The sequence below is a fragment of the Dama dama genome, chromosome 18 (assembly GCF_033118175.1).
Source record: "Dama dama isolate Ldn47 chromosome 18, ASM3311817v1, whole genome shotgun sequence".
NCBI lineage: Eukaryota > Metazoa > Chordata > Mammalia > Artiodactyla > Cervidae > Dama > Dama dama.
Genome location: NC_083698.1, coordinates 29,136,811 through 29,157,492, shown reverse-complemented (window position 1 = coordinate 29,157,492; position 20,682 = coordinate 29,136,811). Strand labels below are relative to the sequence as shown.

General features: G+C 42.1%; 1 protein-coding gene across 5 annotated transcripts in view; it reads left to right on the top strand.

The window, feature by feature from the left end:
- Window positions 1-20,682, top strand: part of RAPGEF5 (Rap guanine nucleotide exchange factor 5) — a 306,460-nt gene that overhangs the window by 278,870 nt on the left and 6,908 nt on the right. For all 5 annotated transcript variants that reach the window (XM_061165052.1, XM_061165053.1, XM_061165054.1 and 2 more), the window contains 5 exons: window positions 5,257-5,347; window positions 8,817-8,867; window positions 9,680-9,767; window positions 14,627-14,691; window positions 20,277-20,331. In XM_061165052.1, coding sequence (XP_061021035.1) covers window positions 5,257-5,347; window positions 8,817-8,867; window positions 9,680-9,767; window positions 14,627-14,691; window positions 20,277-20,331 — 350 coding nt within the window. The remainder of the gene's footprint in view (window positions 1-5,256; window positions 5,348-8,816; window positions 8,868-9,679; window positions 9,768-14,626; window positions 14,692-20,276; window positions 20,332-20,682) is intronic.

The window sequence follows — 20,682 nt, the reverse complement described above, 5'->3', positions numbered from 1 at the left end:
CAAGGGAATGGGAAAGGAGGATTAGAAAAACATTGGGAAGAAAGTAGCATTTTGAATTCTAGGTAAAAATTCAGGAGTACACTCTCCATGGAGTTCAAACTCACAAGAGCGAAACAGAGAAGTTGATGGGAGGCAGAGAGCATGTAGTCAGGAAAAGGAACCTCATCCAGTTTGACCTGAGTGGAAGATATTTATGAGGAAGCCATGGGAGACCAAGCTGAAAGGGAAGATGGGGCCAAACTGTAAAAGATGTTGAATTTCAGGTTGAAGAGTTTGGACTGAATTGAAAGGCACCAGGATTCTTTATGTACCTAAATCTTAGACTCCTTTTATAATGAATGCTCTTTTTCTTTTTAAATTGAGTCAGTACATTTTCTATAGTATCTATGGACTTCCTAAAGATGAGGCTCTTTGTGGTCCAGAACCTTCTTATAAAAGCCAACTACTTGGTGAAATGGGACACTAATTTCCCAAGGAGTAAAATGACACCGCATAGCTTAGTTCCCAGTGTAAGATCATAGCTGTCTTCAGGGAAATGAAGTATGTATATTCACATCTTCTCCATATGGCCCATGCTCTTGAATTATTTGCTTTGCTGGCCTCTATTCCTGGCCCATAGAACAGAATTCCAACAGAAACATAAAGTTAAATTCTTCATAATCACACTGGTACAGATAGCCCAGGGAAAACAGTTAATTTCCATGATCATGCAGTGTCTCCCTGCCTAAGGCATCCTATTTGCGTATTCATGTTTCCTTCCTTCTTACCAGTCCCATCCCCCACCTCTGTGGATTGAGTGGATTTTATTGCTTTAGACAAAGGAGTGTTTGCTAAACTGAAATGTTCTAGTGTCAGTCTGTTCTTACCTTGCAATGAATGAACCTTGGCGAAAGAGGATTCCACATGGGAACGGTGACCCATATTAGTGCTGTATCAATTTGTCTTACAGAGAAGTAAGCCATCCCTATATTCATTTTTTTCTTTTTACATTCAGATATTTATTGTTTGTGGATTTTTTTTTAAAATATGACTGAAAAATATGAACCAGGAAAATTGTTTATGGGGAGATAAAAGATAAAAAGATGAGAATTACATCTAAAGATTTTGTGTTGCTAAATGATTTTTGAATATAGAAGAGGCTGGTATACCTTTTACAGTGAATAATAATAAAATGATTTGCCCCCCGGGTCTTCTTTTCAACTCCAACAAATGCTCTCTGAAAGTTTTGCTGCATACTGTGCATTTGAGTGTTGGGCAGAGTATAAAAATGTCTAGTTGGAAATGACAGAACCAGTGGGGCTCCCATCATGCTCTACTAGGGGGAGAAAGGGAAAGCGTCTGGTTGAGATGCTTCTGGCACAGGGATGGGGCTGTTCTCACTGACCACAGGGCCCTCAGCAGAGGCGCCCAGCATCATCACATGAAGAGATGGAGCTGACTTGAGTCTGCCCTGACTGGCATGAGCTTGCCATGGTGAGATGAGACAGGAGGGGTGGAATGAGGGAAGAAAGGGCAGAAGAAAAGCAGAGTTGCAGTAGTGATACCTTTAGGCTCCTTTATTTCTTAGAAACAGATGGACTTTTAGACCATAGGCCAGGAAAATGTCCTGTTTGTTTATTCATGGATAATACCAAGCAGGCTCCACCTGGGAGAACATTGGCAGAAACCAGATGAAGGGCCAGTTAGACTGAATATCAAGTCCTCATGCCTACCAGGAGACTACAGGCAGAGTCCAAAGTTGGACAGAAAGACTATGAAAGGGACAGACCATGCCCACTGCAGATCCAGCAGAGAGGGGCTTGCCAGGGCTGTGTTCATCCAGTTATTTAGTACAGTAGGTGTACAGGCAACAGTGCCTTCCCAGGTTCCCCTATTAAGGAGGCTAAAATTTCCAAAATGCTCCTAGTGGGTGACCCCCACTGCCTTGATGCCCAGGTGCAGCTGTCCTGGGCAGTGTCCAGTGCACAAAACTGGCTCCAGGAGCAGACAGGTTTAGGCGGGACCAATCAGGGCATGCTGCTGCTGCTGCTGCTAGGTCACTTCAGTCGTGTCTGACTCTGTGCGACCCCATAGATGGCGGCCCACCAGGCTCCCCCGTCCCTAGGATTCTCCAGGCAAGAACACTGGAGTGGGTTGCCATTTCCTTCTCCAATGCAGGAAAGCGAAAAGTGAAAATGAAGTCGCTCAGTTGTGTCCGACTCCTAGCGACCCCATGGACTGCAGCCTACCAGGCTGCTCAGTCCATGGGATTTGCCAGGCGAGAGTACTGCAGTGGGTTGCCATTGCCTTCTCCCAGTCAGGGCATAGCCAGCTCTATATATTACCACTTCAGAGCCCAAAATAGTTTCCTGGTCCTGAACTCAGGAACCCTGCTCCCATACACACATGCTCCCGTACACACCTGTGCGACTGGAAATTGGTATAGTTTTGGGAAACAGAAGTTATTAATATGCTCAAGAATCTTAAAGTCATGATTGCTTTGATCAATCATGTAATGACTTGAAGTATAACTTAATTTGAAAAATCAGACTGTAAAAAGTTTTATATGCAAAAGATATTTATTGTAGCGTTCTGTATTGAATTGAGGGCTTCCCTGGTGGCTCAGAGGTTAAAGCGTCTGCCTCCAATGCGGGAGACCCAGGTTTGATTGAAAATAATTTAAACGTTCAGCAATAAGGGAATACATTTAAAAATTTATTTAAATATGTTTTTGATGAAGTGTTCTATAGCTGTTAATGGTAACAGTCAAGAATCTACAATATGTAACAGTGCATACCTGAAAAAGCAGCATGCAGAGTTGTGTATACACTGTTCCCCAATTCCATTTGAGCCGCTGGTGGAGATGTCATGAAAGAAATGACATCTGAGGACAGCTTAGTCGATACACATTAGGTACTTTCTGTTGCTGCTAAGCACTTCCGATGCTGAAGCTGAAACTCCAATACTTTGGCCACCTCATGCGAAGAGTTGACTCATTGGAAAAGACCCTGATGCTGGGAGGGATTGGGGGCAGGAGGAGAAGGGACGACAGAGGATGAGATGGCTGGATGGCATCACCGACTCGATGGGCATGGGTTTGGGTAGACTCTGGGAGTTGGTGATGGACAGGGAGGCCTGGCGTGCTGTGATTCATGGGGTCGCCAAGAGTCGGACACGACTGAGCAACTGAACTGAACTGAAGCACTTCCATATTTTTTTCATATTTAATTAGGATAATTTTTTAATTTTAAAAACTTGCCTCAGAGAAGTTATTTTCTAGTTCATCCCAGACTAAGGAGTGTTTGGGATGGCTGGCGTGGAAGCCCACCCTCCCTCTGCTGGATCAAACCCCCTCAGCTGGCTTTGAACATTAGTGGAGTTTTGACCAATTAAGTTGAAGGGCAAGATTGACATTCTACAGATCGGGTAACTTTCCAGAGTGATTGGAGCTTGACATGGTCTTGTTTTGCATATTCCTTTTTTCCTCAAATGAGAAATATGGGACAGTGTCCTCATAATACATGCCATACTTTAAATATATAAGTATATGCATAACATAGTAAGCTATTTTGTTGAGAGAAAAGGAAATAATGTCTAAATGTAATAGGAGGGGAGCTTAGACCTATGAGATAAGAGGGACTTGTCAAAAAAAGAAAGACAACATACAGATTAAAGAGACAGGACCCAGGAGCTGTTATAATGGGAGTCTGGGCTCTGTAAAGAAACATGAACGCTAGAGCTTTCAGTTGAAATTGTAAATGCATCCAAAACAGATTTTTTAAAAGAAGGAATCTTGAAGTGTCCAGAGGGTATCAAGAGCACCCATCTTTGGAGAAATGTCTGTTTAGGTCTTATGTCCACTTTTTGATTGGGTTGTTTGGTTTTCTGGTATTGGGCTGCTTGTATATTTTGGAAATGAATTATTTGTCAGTTGCTTTATTTGCTGTTATTTTCTCCCATTCTGAAGGTTGTCTTTTCACCTTACAGTTTTCTTCATTGTGCTAAAGCTTTGAAGTTTAATTAGGTCCCATTTGTTTATTTTTTTATTTATTTCCATTTCTCTAGGAGGTGAGTCATAGAGGATCTTGCTATGATTTATGTCAGAGAGTGTTCTGCCTATGTTTTCCTCTAGGAGTTTTATAGTTTCTGCTTTGATGTTTTAAGTCTTTAATCCATTTTCAGTTTATTTTTGCATATGGCATTAGAAAGTGTTCTAATTTCCTTCTTTTACATATAGTTGACCAGTTTTCCCAGCACCACTTGTTGAAGACACTGTCTCGATTATATATATTTTGCCCCCTTTGTCAAAGATAAAGTGCCCATAGGGGTGTGCATTTATCTCCAGGCTTTACATCTTGTTCCATTGGTCTAGATTTGTTTTTGTGCCAGTATCATACTTCTTGATGACTGTAGCTTTATAGTATAGTCTGAACTGAAATCAGGAAGGTTGATTTCTTCAGTTCCATTCTTCTTCAAATTGCTTTGACTAACCCTCTCACACTGTTGGTGGGAATGCAAACTGATAGAACTGCTATGGATAACAGTATGGAGATTCCCTAAAAAACTAAGAATAAGACTATCATGCATGCTTAGTCACTCAGTCATGTCCGACTCTTGTGACCCCTTAAACTGTAGCCAGCCAGGCTCCTCTGTCTATGGGATTCTCCAGGCAAGAATACTGGAATGGGTTGTCATTTCCTTCTCCAGGGGTTCTTCCCAACCCAGGAATCGAACCCACATCTCCTGCACTGCAGGCAGATTCTTCACTGGCTGAGCTATGAGGGAAGCCCTACATGATCCAGCAATCCCACTACTGGACATATACCCTGAGGAAATCAGAATTGAAAAAGATACATGTACCTGGATGTTCACTGCAGCACTAGTTACAATATCTAGGACAGCCTTGAGGGATGGGGTGAGGAGGGGTGTGGGAGGGCGAATTCAGGAGGGAGGGGACACATGTATGCCTATGGCTGATTCATGTTGATGTATGGCAGAGGCCATTGCAATGTTGTAATTACCCTCCAACTAAATTAATTAATTTAAAAAAAAGCACAGATCTTTTCCTAAAGGCAATGATGAGTGGAAGTATTTGAATTTGTTTTTATTCAGCAGATACCACTCCTTTCTCAGGGGCATATAGGTCATGGAGCAGAGTTCAGCCCCACCCTAAGGTTGAACCCTGTGGCCTAGGAGAGTCTTGGCAGCTTTATCTTTTGTGCTCATCTGGCAAAAGGGTGTTGCCTAACAGTACCTTCTGCTTTCTTTAATCCATAGCTGCAAAGCCCAGAGAAACCTGAATTCCTTCTTTGCTATCGTGATGGGTCTCAACACTGCTTCTGTGAGCCGGCTGTCTCAGACCTGGGAGGTGAGCCTTGAGGGTCCATGGGAAGGATGGAGTGGGTGGGAGAGGACAAATAACACTGAATGGGAATGTTCCACCAAAAAGTCCTTATTTAAAGTAAATTGATTTAAATGGTTTAAATGAGAGAAGTACCACTGGGAAAAAATGTTATAAATTAGTGTCTCAAGTCCTTAGGAACTGTTTTTTTTTTTCTTAAACTTTTTATATTGTATTGGGGTATAGCTGATTAACAAACAATGTAGTGATAGTTTCAGGTGAATAGTGAAAGGACTCAGTTATACATATACATGTATCTATTCTCCCCCAAACTCCCCTCCCATCCAGGCTGCCACAAAACGTTGAGCAGAGTTCTATGTGCTATACATTATTGGTTATCCGTTTTAGCTTATGGTTGGTTGCCAGGGGGTGGAGCGGGGGGATGGTTTGGGATTTTGAGATAGGCGTGTACACACCGATATATTTAAAAGGCATTAGGAACTGTTTTGATCAAGTGGTCTTCAAAATGGTTCTATAATACACATAAAAGAAACAAAAATTGACAAATGCTTCCTAACTTGAATTAGTTTTCTGTTTTTCTCCCGTGATGTCATGGTTACAGATCCATGTTGGTCCTTTCAAAAGCTCCCGTCTGTCCAGAGGCAGGTTTGCTGAGATGCTTATGAATTTAAGCTACCAGGCCTCTCACTTGCAGGACTCCTGGCAGTGTGTTCATGTGGATGGCAGATATCTTTACAAAATTTACAAAAGTAGTTTTATATTCTTTTTTTTTAATTAAAAAAGAGGGCCCACAAAATGTTATATGTTCCAGATCTCCCAAATCCTGGCTCTGCCTGTCTGTTGTATGATCAAGGCCATTGGGTTCTCAGGCAGAGAAGCCCACTCGGGATGACTTCAGTGTTTCTAGGCCTGGAAAATGATCACCCTGGCCTACGTAGGCAATAGAGGAAAAGAAGTTGGTTTGAGGAACTCAAAGAGAGGTCAGCAATCATCTGGAGTAAAGGGCCAGATGGTGAATATTTTCAGCACATTGTCTCCATTGCCGTGACTCAAGTTTCCTGTTGGACTGCAAGAGCAGCCATGGTTAGTCTGTAAATGATGAGCATGGCCATGCTCCAATAAAACTTTATTTACAAAAGCAAAGGGACAGGCATGTTCTGAACCATAGACTCTGAGGGTCTATGTGGGAAAAACAGAAATGGGGGTGTCCCTGAATGTTGCCAGACACAGGTATAGGACCCTCTGCCTCCGCTGTGGCCCCTTCAACTCTTTCTTTGGGCCTTTGTTTCTTTCTCTGTCTGTTCCCTACTGACGGCCCACCTCACTTCCTGCACCGTTTCTCTTCCTCATCCTCCTGCTCTAACCGTCCAGTCCCCTCCCTTAGGGATCCAGCCTGCCCGTGGCTTCCTGAGGGCCCCTCAGCCTCTCCCCACCTGCCCTGCACTCTCCATGGTCCCCGGTTCACACTCCTGCAAGAGAAGCTGATGGGCCAACCGGTGTGTTTCCTACATTAGATCTCAGCAACAGGCTGTGGGCAACTTTGGGGTTCACTTTCTCTGCATCAGGGGCCACATTCTGGTGGAATGCGCTGTGGTCACCCAGGGGTTAGGGTCAGTGCTCCTTAAAGGAGTTCAAAAGAAAGGCCATGAAAGGTCTGCAGCTCTGGTGATGCACACAAGCAGATGCCCTTCACGAGACTCAAGGAGGTGGGCAAGGAATGCCACAGTTGATCAGAGCAGGGGGGAACAAATGGCTTGCAAGGGTCCCGGGAGGAGGGTGGAATTTCAGGCCACACCAGAAGAAAGCAAATGTTGAGAAGAGAAGAAGTCAACTAAATTCACATGATGTGCATTTTATGTGTGTGGTGACTGCCTGCCATGTGTGGGGCTCTGCATCAGTGCTGAGGCAGACTGCAGGCCAGCTTAACACCAGGTCTGCCATGGTCAAGGAGCTCTCCAGCTCATTCTGGGTGGGCCCCAGCAGAGCAGTGGAGGGACTGCGCTGTCTTGGTATGGCTGAGAAGCTGTGAGTGGCAAGGCCTTGGAGGTTAAGTTGGGAGTTGCTGGGGCCATTGGAGTTGGCCTCCCCTCAGTGTCTCTAGGCCTGGAAAATGATCACCCTGGCCTAAGTAGTTAATAGAGGAAAAGAATTCAGCTTGAGGAACTAGAAGAGAGGTCAGCAATCATTTGGGGTAAAGGGCCAGATAGTGGATATTTTTTTTGGCATGTGGTTTCCATTGGCATGACTCAAGTCTCCTATTGAAATGCAAGCCCTGGTTAGTCTGTAAATGATGAGCATGTTCATGCTCCAATAAAACTTTATTTACTAAAGCAAAGGGTCAGATTTGGCCCATGGCTGACCCCTTGAGTAGATCAGTTCGGCCCTAGACATGTTGCGTTTGACACGCAACTGAGACATTTTTGTGGAATATCCAAGACTAAGGTATGCAGCTCAGAAGAATAGTTGCAGGTGTCTGCATTTTATATTTTCATATTTAATTTATCATCCATTTATTAATATATATGTGTTGGTATATGTAACAGTAGTTTCCAAACAGGTTGAATAACCTGTGTTGTCAAGTCCATATTCAGAATTATCAAATCGATATTTAAAAGTGTAGTTATTGTTGGGGTTTACCTCATTGTTTTGATTTCTTTTGGAAACAGAAAATCCCACACGTTTTCTAGAACACTCGTAAGTGTTAATTGCTGGAATTTGCCGAGCACCAACTGTGGACTGTACATTTCCTATGAGTAGGCTCCATTTCAGTCAGAGAACATGGAGACTGGCTGCAGTCACACAGCTAGAAAGAGGGCAGAGTCAGAATTCAAACTCTGACCACCGAGACATCTGGCTTTCCCGCGTCACCATATTAAGGGCAGGCTGCAAATCCCAGGCCCTTCTTCCTTAGGCCCGAATTCTTATTTGGGAGGATGGTGTCAGTTTCCATCCCCTGTCAGTCTTCATGCCACCGTTTGCATGGGTGATCTTTCCAGTTTGGTGATTCTGCCCACTAAAGTACAGGGTTTAGTACATCACTGAGGGTTTTCATGGCCTTTCACTATTTAAACCTCTGCTGTGAAACATAATTATATCATTTATACAAAAAAATCAGTCAACATTATTATTTCCTACTCAACAAGACAGTTTAAGAAGGTGAGAGCGTTTGTCAAAGGTAGGATACAGAACTGAAATCCAAGCTTTCATTAAAAGATCACCAGTGAGTGGAATGTCTTGAGTTGGATTCCTGAATCCTGTGGCTGCTATTCATTTTAAACTGTCTTTAACAACATTCCCAAGGAACGTCACATTAAGGAATGATGAAACTTGTGTAATGAGAAGCAATCAGGGTAGAACCAGTTGATAGAGGGATTTATATTCAGACATGTGAAGTATATAGTGCAACTTAATGAGCATTCCCCTCCAAATAACTGACTTCTTTTGACCTTTTCTTTTTCTGTTTGTTTGTTTTTAGAAAATCCCTGGGAAGTTTAAGAAACTTTTCTCTGAACTTGAAAGTTTAACAGTAAGTAGTTGAGCATAGTGGAACTTACTCTTCAAACTGATGGTTAGCCTCAGATTTCTTCCTAGATTTCAGTGGTCAATGTCTCCACTCTGCCATGTCAGGCAGCTTGGACTAGTGCACCTGTATGTGAACAGGTAGCTTTGCTGCTTAATGGAGTGAAGCAGGGTAACGGTTACTGCTTCTTCCTCTCCATGGAAAAAGGTAGCAAGAATGGTCCTTTTGGTATGATATTCAGAAGGCAGATTTTTCAGTACAGTCCATTTCAAAGCCTATGAAATTAGCTAGTATAAATTTACTGTGCAGTTCTTGTGCATTATTCTTTTTTCTTTTTTACCATTTCTCCTTTTTATCATTTCTTATATCTTTGAGATACAAAATGTGCAGTTTCTTTTCAGAACACAATAAGAATGTTCTTTTGTTTTCTCTGCATTATCCGTGCAGTTATGAGGGCAGTTTTTCTTTGCAGTGTGCCTAACAAAAGACTTTGGGGTTACCTCATGATAGAAATCATGGAGAGGAAACTGTACTTAAAGAACCTATTGGAGGGAAAATAATAGGGCAATCAAAAGGTGTCTCTCTTCTGCAGTCATTTCCCATTATTGTCAACCAGTACTTGACTTTCATTCATTGCCTAGATTTCCTGCCCTAATTTAGTGAGTTTATTCTCCTAGGAAACCTTTATCTACTTTGTTCTTAGGAAGAACCACTCTTTATCTAAATCATGTTCAAATTGTAACAGCGAAAGTAGATTTAGAATTGTTTCTATAGCACATTGATTTTTCTTTCTCTTTGTAATCTGCTTGGTTCGGCAGGATCCATCCCTGAATCACAAAGCCTACCGAGACGCATTCAAGAAAATGAAGCCACCCAAAATCCCCTTCATGCCCTTATTGCTTAAAGGTAACAATTATCTGTCTTTTATGCTATGTAATTTCATTTTCTAGAAATTTATCACTCTAACTATGGAGGGCAAGGAAAGGAATCTCAGTTGATTTCTTTAAAGTGATTTTGTAATTCTGACCTAACTATGTTGGCCTGTGACTGTTTTTCACATGTTTGCTTTTTTCTGAGACACCTAAAATGCTTCATTGTTCTTAAGCAGACATCAAAGTATTTTCACTTGACTCACAAAACTTGGCACTTAAACTGTTTGTGTTTTTGCTTTACTCTGTTGCTAAGCCTTGTCTTATTTGAGTCTACGTCCACTTAACCAAGAAAAAGGCTGGCATGAAGAATCCAAGTGGTGATCGGTTATGTTCTTTGTTTGCAACCGAAATTTCAGAGATTCAGCCCATGGCCTGCTGCTGTGTGAGAAAAACCTCCAGTCAACACAAGTAGTGTCATGTGTAAAAAGTTTTGGTAGAGAATGTACTTTCTTCTTTCCAGGAGTGAACCAGTTGGGAAAGTATGTGATAGCTACAAATTAGTCGACTTACTTCTCTTCTGTAGAGCAGCAGATCAGTCATCATGAAATATGTTAGTTAAACTTATTAATGAGATCTTGACGGTCTCTTTCAAACCCAGGGGATTAGTGAAAGGGAAGTTTGTTTTCATCTGGCCCATGCTTCTAACACTGAGTATACATCCCACCTGTGTGCCAGGGCGAGGGATTTGGTCATTTCTGTTGGTCTTATTTTGACTATTTTCAAGGGATTTTTATAGGATTACTCTTTTATATTGCTTGCACCCTTTGGAGGCTTATACTTTCTGCTGGCTCAGGCCCCAGTGCCTACACTCATACGTGTGGTGGGACTGCCTGGAAAATGAAGTACCTGGGAACTCGTTGGCCGGGCGTGTCCTCTGCTGCCTCCCCTCATCACCAGTCCCACTGGCAATAGAGCCGAAAACAAACCTTTTCGGCTTCTGCTGAGAACAACCAGAGCTTGGAGAGCTTTTGAGTTGCTGTGCATTCTTGCAGCTGTTTATCTAGTCTCCATCTAGTATAAAGCAAGAATTTCTGTGAAATAGTAATATATTAGGACAATTAGGCCAATGAAGCTCATGGACTGCCTCACTCAAGCTCAAAAGATTCTGAGAACTGTAAATGGATGAAATAAGGAGAGATTGTAAAGCCAGAATAACTTTAAAAAGTTCATTTGGTTCTTCATTTTTATTTCTAAGATAAGTTTATTCAGGCTTGTGATTTTTATTTAAAATAAAACACCAGTTGGAGAGTGGGAGTGGTGGCGTGTGGGAAGTAAAACTTAGAACCATGTAGACACAGATAGGAAAAATAGGAAAGGAAGACAGATCTGAGAAAGGAATTGATTTTAGAAAGACAAAATTTTAAAACAATAGATTTTTTTAAGGTGATGAGAAAATAGTCAACATTGTCCCTTTAATTTAGATGTGAGCTGAGCCTTCTGCTATACAGTAGTGGGTTTCCCCCCCAAATATTTAATGCAGTCAGGTGCCTCACACTTATGTCTTAGCTTGGATGCAATTTTCTGCTCTACTGAGTTTATCTAGACCTCTTTCTTGGCAGCAAAGCAAATTTCTCTTTTTTCTACTGAAAGTACATTGTTTCATTCATCCTAGCAAATTAAACTTTTGCCTTCCTTTTTTTTTTCACTAGAAACTCTTGAGTTTTAAAAACAAGCTCACTTGTTTTTCCTTTATCTTAATTTTTGTCATTATAAAAATAAATAATATTGGCACTCTATTGCATTTAAAGTTACTATTTTTGTCTGAAATAATTTCAAAAGGAAAAATAGGATAACGCTTTTAAATATGTATGTATCACATCTGTGGTAAGACATTTTGGAAAACATATGCAACATTAATTCTTAGCTTTAGTAACTGCAAAATTATTTTAAAATTTGCAGTAAACTACTTTAGAACAAGCAACTTTTTCGTGAAAAATTCCCAGACCTCTTCTCTTGTGCCTCTTGCTTTGGATTGCTTTTGTTCAGAGAAAGAGACCAAATTAAACTCCTTGGGTATTAGGAAGGATTTGGGCTCCCGTGTTTCATTTTTTGAGATAGTCAGTTCCCAGTAACATGCAGGTTATCAAAGTAAGCATATAACCTAAAAATGCTTCCAGCTATCAGCTTTTCTGTTTGCCTGTGAATTTCTCACTTCTGATTTACTTTCCCCCTACTGTGGAGTCCAGTTCAGAAAGTAGTGAACAGGAAACCCTGAGTAAGTGTTGAAGAAAGGTTCCAGCTGAGCTAAAGATCAAAAGTAGTTGAGTCATCTATGTCATGGTGTTTGGAGAGATGGTAATCCTTCCAGTAGAGTGTCTGGTGTCTGAAGTTAAACTGAGGTTGTATCTGTATCTTCAAGGGCAGATTGTTATTGCTGATTTGTGGAGTTGTGTAAATAGAAGGAAGATTGAGGTGCTTCCATGTTTTGTCCTTCTTTTTCACTTGCCATGTCTTCAAATGGAGTTATTTCATCCCCAGTCCTGTTACATAAAATGTTAGGAACATGTTTGGGTGTTTCCAGACAAAGGGGTCTGGCAGGTACTCATTTCTGGCAATGCACTTGGTAGGTACCCTCAACTGCTTCACAGCCCACCCATGACTCAGGTTGTGAGACTCCAGTTTTTGAGTTCAGTCACCTATTGGCTTATCTCTCTCACACCTTCCTAATCACGCACTTGTCAGTCACCTGCATCAAGACCTGCAGCCATTTTGACCCCCTTTCTCCTGGGCAGCAGCCCCTCTTCTCTTCCCTACCTGGCCGGGCATACCTTCCCTGCCTCATCCCCATGCCAGCGTCAGCCTGCCGGCCCTCACCCTCAGTAGAGCCTCCTTCCTCGTGTGCTGACCTCGACAAGTCCTTGAGAGCTGGGGAGAAGCAAGACCGCCCAGGCAGAGGAGAGGGAAGAGACAGAATGAGTGACAAAGGAAACAGTAAAATTGGCAGAGGCCCCCGCGTCCAGTGAATTCAGCAAATTGACTGGAATAGATGATCAGAAATGCCCAAGTCCTTCCGAGTACCAGAGAGGCACCGTGGTGAGAGGAAGCAGGCCGCCCGGGCTCGGGTCCTGGCTCTGAGACGTAGAGCTGTGGTCGTGAGCCAGCTGTGCTCCATTCGTCTTTGGACTGTTGTTTCTTCATTTTCTTTCCTGCTAAACTTTACCTTATAATCTTTTGTGAGTATTAAATGAGTTAGTGCCATGTCTGACACTGATGATAAATATAAGCTGTGTTATGATCCTCATCTTCGGGAACACAGGGTGGGGATGACAAGCCTTGGAACACTGGGGAAGTGGTCCAAGAACTCTGACAGGGCATTTGTAACCTGAAATCTCTGGGCGTGAGGAGATACCAGGCTCCTAGGTGGTGTTTAAGGTAAACAGTGTGCACACAGTGCTTTGCTTGCTATACAGAAAGAATATAAGCTAAAACTGTGTTGGCTGCTCTTTCTCTAAATATTGTGTCAGAGATATAAAGCTTGCAATTCTGTTCTGAAAGCAAAACAGTGAAAGATAATAAAATAACTAGAGAGCTCGTCAGATGACTGTGTAATGGTGAATTGTTTTCTTGCTCAGACATCAGTTTTAAAGACGAAAGAAAAGAGAGAAAAAAGCTTAGGAAAACCTTGCAGTCCGGTGGGGTGGAAGCTGTGTATAAAGGATGCCTTGAGGAAAGGGTCGTATCAGTGTATTGTGTGACTGGTGTCGCCCCCTGGTGGCCAATTAAAGCTCAGCAGCTAAGTGTGTTGCAGGGCGATTTCCCAAGCACCTGCCTCGTAATAACCCATAGGGACCAGCAGAATCAAAGTCTTGACTAAATGCAAATACTTTCCCTTTCTATTTAGAGGAATTTAATCTGTTCATTTCCCTCTTTTATATCGTGTTATTTTAAGAAGATCTTTGAAAATGGTTTTCATTTGGTTTGCTCTCTATGTCTGTGATATAACATGATTATTTGCACATTCTTTAAATTGTAGTACATTTCTTACTTTGATTCTTATCTGTGAGGATTCCCTAATGTTCAGTCACTCACCCTCTGGTTTGAGTTTTTATAAGTCACCCTCCTTTTGGAGCTTTAACTGCGGTCATTGTTGCTAGTCTCCATCTTTTGAAGAAGCATTCCTGTAATTTTTGCAACCAAAGGGAGATTTTTATTTGAATGTCTCCTGTCACTTCAAATGCAGTGAGGCACAAAACCAATGTCACATTCCCTTCCTCTGACAATGCACCTTCATCCTACCTTCCTTACATCGTTTTCATCAGTGACACTTGCTTTCCAGTGGTTGAATAGACCCAGAAACCTCACCATTTCTAACCTGTCCCTTTCCTCACTCACTTTGGATAACCACACCAGCCCTGGTTTTTAGAACCAGAAATCTAAGTTTAAACATCCACATCTAATCCTTAATGTTTTAAGTAACGCAGACCCCATTCACTTTACCAGGGATTGTTAAAAAGCAAACACATAAATATTAAAATAATTTTTGTTTCTGGGTATTCAGTTCTTCTCTGTTCACTGTTCTGGCCTAAAAACATAATGTACCAGTTAAGTTGTAGAATAGTGTTAGCTTATGTTAAGTGGGTTGAGGTGAAAGCCTACAATGTAAGAGCAAGATACACACTTGCATGAAAGTTATGTTTTCTCCCGACACACATAAATTATGCCCTCTCACATCGCATCCTGTACAGATTCAGTTCCAAGTTGCCTGGTCTAATGCGTGAAATAATCTGTAATGTTTAAGAAAAATTAATAAGCTGCACTGCATCTACACCTCTCCAGTCCTGACTCATGACCTATTCCTAATGGTACATGCATCTTCTTGTTTTTAATTTTCAGATGTTACATTTATTCATGAGGGAAATAAAACATTTCTGGATAATCTTGTCAACTTTGAAAAACTGGTATGTAAAATTTCACTATTTCTCTTTTTGCCCACTGTAAGGGAAATGAGTGCTTTCCTTGTTCTGACAGACGACATTCTCTACTGAACTGGTGGTGATTTATTTGCTGCATGTTATGCACTGTCAATAAAATGCATCCCAATTAAAAAGAAGTGAAGTGTGCTGCCAAGGTTTTGAGAGCCAAGTATGAACATCTGCTTTTTATTTTTGAAAATGGAACTTCATTAGATTAACATCAGTGGTTGAGTGTATGTATCTGAACTAGAACTAAAGTGGAAAGGTTCCTGTCCGCAGGAATTCACACTTCTAAGGTTGAGCCTTGTAGCTTTAAAGGCATCTCTGTCTTGGCAAGCACTGCTCCCCCTGGGGAGGTATGTCCTTCATGGATATAAAGGTGGGATTTGTCGGGTCTGCCTGGGAGAGGAAGGACCACCCATTTATCAGCCTGTGGGCAGGTGCCACTATGTGAGACCACCTCATGCACAGTGAGAAGGGGGTCCCTTGCCAGCCCCTTCTTACGCATCCCTGAAATGCCTCTTCGTGGACATTCCTGGGTGCTCTGTCATGCAGCAGGCCCCTCCTAGCCTTTCTCACCGGCTGAGGGCAGAGCGGGTTGCCTGTAAGGGCTGAGCAACTGTGAAATAGGACTGCTCCAAGGAGACCCTGCTGACTACAAGAATGGATTTGTTTGACAGATGAACTTTCGTGTCAGAGATGAGCCTGCCATGCATGATTAAAGATGGTATCAGTGACCCCTGTCCATAGACCCTGACCTTTGAGTGACCTTTTTAGTAATGGTAATGGATTCGTGTGAACTCTTTCAGGAGTGGGCCCCTGGTTCCCTGTGAGACCAGGTCAGGCATTTGCAAGAAGGTTGAGTGAGCTGGGGGGCCATAGGCCGTAACCAGAGAACAGCCAACTGATGAGTCCAAACAGGGTTAGCCTCTGGCCTTTGCCTCCTCGGTGCCCAGCTCTAATTGTGGGGTTAACTCACTCACACGGGAGGAGATGGCACGGTGTCAATGCAGGCGGCTCTTGCACAACCTGAAAACCCAAGCAGCTGGGATCTGGAAGATTGACATCTTAGGGTGTCTTGCCATAGCTCTGTTTTAATAATTTGAGGATGATCGCTTTCTGGGTAGTTAGTTTTTAAGTGGACACGTCCATAACTTTTCAAGTCTCTCCTGGCACTATGTGCTTTGGAATTGAGCTCAGTTATTTTAGATACTTCAGTCAAAACAATGCAGCCTGAAATAGATATTTTAAAGTATTGAGTTTTCTTGTGTTAAAAGTATTATTCTTGTATTAAAAATATTATTTTTTAGAGAATTTGTTCTGTCACCCAGTAATGTTCTGAAGATCCCAGGGCCTATTTGTGGCCTTAGATTGTAGGCACCAACATGCTAGCCTGTCGGCAGGTTATCTCCAGTGTTTGATAGCAATGAAGTGACTGCAGGCATATGAAGCTGCTGGTCAATATTTATTTCAAATCTTGGCCAACACCTCTGCTTAAGATCACCGAATAAGCTTTGGTGAACATGTGTGAAGATGAAGGAAAGGTGTGAAACACCAAATGGAGTTTCCTCTGGAGGTCTCACACCCTTCACCCTGAGTGACCCATAGGCAACACGGGAGAGCGGGAGGTATTTGGTATATGCCGAGTATTGTCTGTTGTGAACGGCAGACTGGTGGTTCACCTTCTTCCCAAAAGGAACCAGTGACTCAAGTTCATTGTGTCATTTCCTCTCAGATGGAGCTATCCAAGTGAGAGAACAATTTGAAAAATGCACAGATTGGAAAGAGCAGTGGAAAGCTTCCTGCACCCTCTCTATTTCATTCTGACCAGCGTCTCTGTTCTTCCCCGGCTTTTTCCAGTAGAAGCCTTTTAATGCCAACCAACCTAGTCTAGGGTCTTGCTTTCACAGAGACAAGACTTCAGACTGGCCATAGGAACTGAAATGAAGTCTGACTAACAGTACTTCTCTTGGGGTCAATACCTGTATGTATCCTTAATATTTTAATAAAGCTTAATGAAATAATGAGGTATAAACAAGTAATCTTTCATTTTAAATTTTAAATTCTTAAAGAGAACTGTTACTGAAAAGATGGCTAGGAGATAAGCGCAGTTATACATGGGTGCAGCAGGCCCTTGGCACACAGCGCACCCGTCACGTACTCGGCTAGCACGTCATTTCTAAAGGGATCAGGTCTGTAGCGTCACTGAGTTCCTGGTCCTCAAAGCAGATGGCACTTAAGAAATAGCATGCCCCATGCTGACCCCCTCCTTGCACAGAGAATTCAGGGTGAAGTCAGAATTTTTTTCTGGAAGGACAAAACACTATTTTACATTGTATAAAGCCCTATGTTATACTGGGATGCCAGAGTGAAACTGACTTTCCTAGTAGAGTCAGTAGTTTCAGCACGTTTCTTAGCAAAAGACAGGGTTTCACTTAAGCTAAAATAGCATCATCTTTCACAATAATGAACCAGTAGACCCTAACTGGATTAACTTGTGGGAAGCCAATTCCTCATGATGGATATTAGCCAGAGAGCAGATAATTCAGTGTATTATCTTTATCAGGCTGATCCCGGCCAACGCATTAGGTCAGAGAACAGAGAAGGCTCAGAAGTGCTTCATTGGATGTAATAAGTTTTCTATTGTTCCCCTCGCTGCCTCAGCAGCTCCACACGTATCAGCCTCAAACCCTTAAATAACAAAGAAAAAAATGCATTCTTCTATATTTCTCTTTATCCCTCAATGTTAAGACATCATCCTTTATCGTAGCTCCTCCCTCCCGCTTTGGAAAACCTGAAGATGAGATCCGGGCTCAGGTTGCAGGGCTGCCCTGAGTACCAGCCTTGCATCAGCCGTGCACATGGCACATGATAGAGATCCAGGTGACGCCTTAAAGCAGAGAGAGAACGGTCCTGGGAATAGCGGGAAAACTGGGGGAAGGAAATTCAACAATCCATTCACAGACATGAGTCAGGCCTCATTTCCTTTACAGCTGCAACTCGGGCTGCTGCTGGAATCACTGTCCTATTTAATTTTTTCACTATTGAGTTGAAATACAATAGAAATGCAGCCCATGAGAACAGTTTAATAAGTAGGTCATATTCAGATAATGTTTCTGGAGGTCTGCTGAATTTTAAGTAATTGTTTTAGTGTCAACATTATTATGTTAGCCATCATTTGTTGAGGGTTTGCTGTCTATAGATTACCCTGTGTTCAGTGTATGTAGGCAGGACATGAAAAATGATGGCCCAAGGTCCTAACTGCTGTGTATAAAATAAATACTATATACAGATATATTGTACAACACAGGTGAATATAGCCAATATTTTTAATAACTTTAGATGGAGTATAATCTATAAAAATTTTGAATCACTGTGTTGTACACCTAAAACTATTGTAATACCGTAAATCAACTATATTTCAATTATTAAGAAAAAGATGATACCCATTTAGGAAGGTTTGGAGGACCAGATTATGAATAATGTTGATTCTGGAATTATAGGGTGAGGTTTGAATTTTGTATGAAACAGAGTGTGGAGTCTAGACTTGCAGAGGACTGGAACGGGATGACAGATGTTTGGAGATTATTCTGCCAGCTGACAGGAGGAAGTGTAGTGGAGATCGGTCTTGTCCTAAATGCTGTCTTTCCTTTACCATGGAAAATTGACTGTGATAGAGAGAGCTGGAAGACAGTGTGGGGACACAAGTATGAGACGAGGGGGCTTGTCAACAGGAAGGAGCTGCGGGCTTAAGAAACCTTTTCCTGGAGATGAACTTTAGAGAACTTGAGAAATTAAAGCAGAAAACTGAAGACTAATGAAAGGGAATGTAAATAATAAGCAGGGAACAGGCTCTGTAAAGATACTGATGTTTTAGAAGATGTTCGTCTTTCATAAACATCCCCTTTCCCATCACCATTTGCGTTTCTTGAGTCTGATTCCACAAAGTTCCTGCATCCGTTCAGCAGGTGTGTGTGAGGCTACGTAAGTGCTGCATGGTAGGTGCTGGGTCCCGAGGCCCTCTTGTGGTAGCTGGTCTAGAGGAGGAGAAAAGTCCCCCCTGATCAGGACAACACAAGCCCAGTGAACCCTATACACAGAGCAGTGGGGAGGTTGAGAATGGCGCCTCCCGAGTCCAGAAGCGAGACCTCAGAAAGGCTTCATGGGGAGGAGGTGAAACTTCTGAAGTGAAAGCATAAGCAAATGTGGACAGGTAGGTTAAGGTTGGACGTGCTGCCTTTTTTTTTAATATATTGCCATTTAAATATTCACTTTTTTTCTTTCATTTGAGGTATAGTTGGTATACAATAGTATATGTTATAGGTGTACAACTTTGTGATTCATAATTTTAAAGGTTCTACCCCATTTATAGTTGTTATAAAATATTGGCCATGTTCTCTGTGTTGTACCATATCGTTGCAGTTTATTTACTTTATGTGTAATAATTTGTACTCCTTAATACCCTTCCTCTCTCTTGCCTCTCCCTCCTCCACCTCCCAACTGGTGACCAACCACTAGTTTACTCTCTATTTCTGTGAATCTGTTCTATTTTGTTATAATCACTAGTTTATTTTTTAGACTTCATGTATAAGTGATATATCACTATAGTGTTTGTCTTTCTCTGGCTGACTTACTGAACTTAGCATAATACCCTCCAAGTCCATCCATATTGTTGCAGATGGCAAAATTCCATTCTTTTTAATGTCTGAGTGGTATTCCATTGTATATATGTATATATGTCACGTCTTCTTTATCCACTCACCAGCTGATGTGCACTTAGGTTGCTTCCTTATCTTGGCAACTGTGAATAATGCTGCTGTGAACGTTGGGATGCATGTGTCTTTTTGAATTAGTGTTCATTTTCTTCAGATATAGACCCAGGAGTGAAATTGCTGGATATGATAGTTTTGTTTTTAGTTTTTTGGGGAACCTCCATACTGTTTTCCATAGCGGCTGCACCAACTTACATTCCCACCAACGGTGTGCAAAGGCTCCCTTTTTTCATGTCCTCGGCAACGTTTGTGGTCTTTATGTTAGCCATTCTGACAGGTGTGAGGTAACATCTCCTTGCGGTTTTGATTTGCATTTCTCTGATGATTAACAGTGTTGGAACATCTTTCCATGTGCTGTCAGCCATCTGTATGTCGTCCTTGGAAAAATGTCTATTCAGGTCGTCTGCTTGTTTTGTGATTGGGTTGTCTGTTTTCTTGATGTTGAGTTATATGAGCTCTTGATATATTTTACATATTAACTCCTTATCAGTCATAGTATTTACAGGTATTTTCTCATGTTAAGTAGGTTGTTTTGTGCTGTGTTCTTTACAGTATGTTTTTCCAAGTCTTGGTTAGAATCTGTGCAACTTGGGTTGAGAGCCACTATTTCCGCACACAAGGTCTAGATATTCTTTTGTAATCCAAACTCAGTATCCTCAATTAAAGCTAGGTCTAGCACCAAATACAGCTCTTCTGTTTACATCCAATGGTGTTAGACTATTCAGCCCTGCAGCGCTGCTTCTTCAGCGACATCTGAAATGACCCTTCCCCTGATGTGTTTCCTCTCCTGCCTTTCAGCATATGATCGCCGACACTGTCCGAACCCTGAGACACTGCAGGACTAACCAGTTTGGTGAGTTGTTGAAGCTGGTTACGGCATGTTCATTTATCATACGTTGGTGCAGACTGGCCATTTCACAAGTATTTGGTGATAGAAAATGTAAACAGGTGGTAAAATACAATATTCACATCGTGTGCATGTATTGTATTCTCTCTGTTTCATCACTGCATGCTTGGGATGGAGAGTAAGAGAAGAAATGGCAGCTCTTCATGCTGCCCCAGCAGCAGGTCTTCACTGCCCAGTGTGACTTACAACTATCAGAAGCTCCCACTCCACCGCCCGCCCCCGAAAGTCTTGTTTGCTCGTCCTCTGGCTCAGAATGACCTGTGGGTTTATCAGGGGTGACCCTGTCCTTCACCTCCT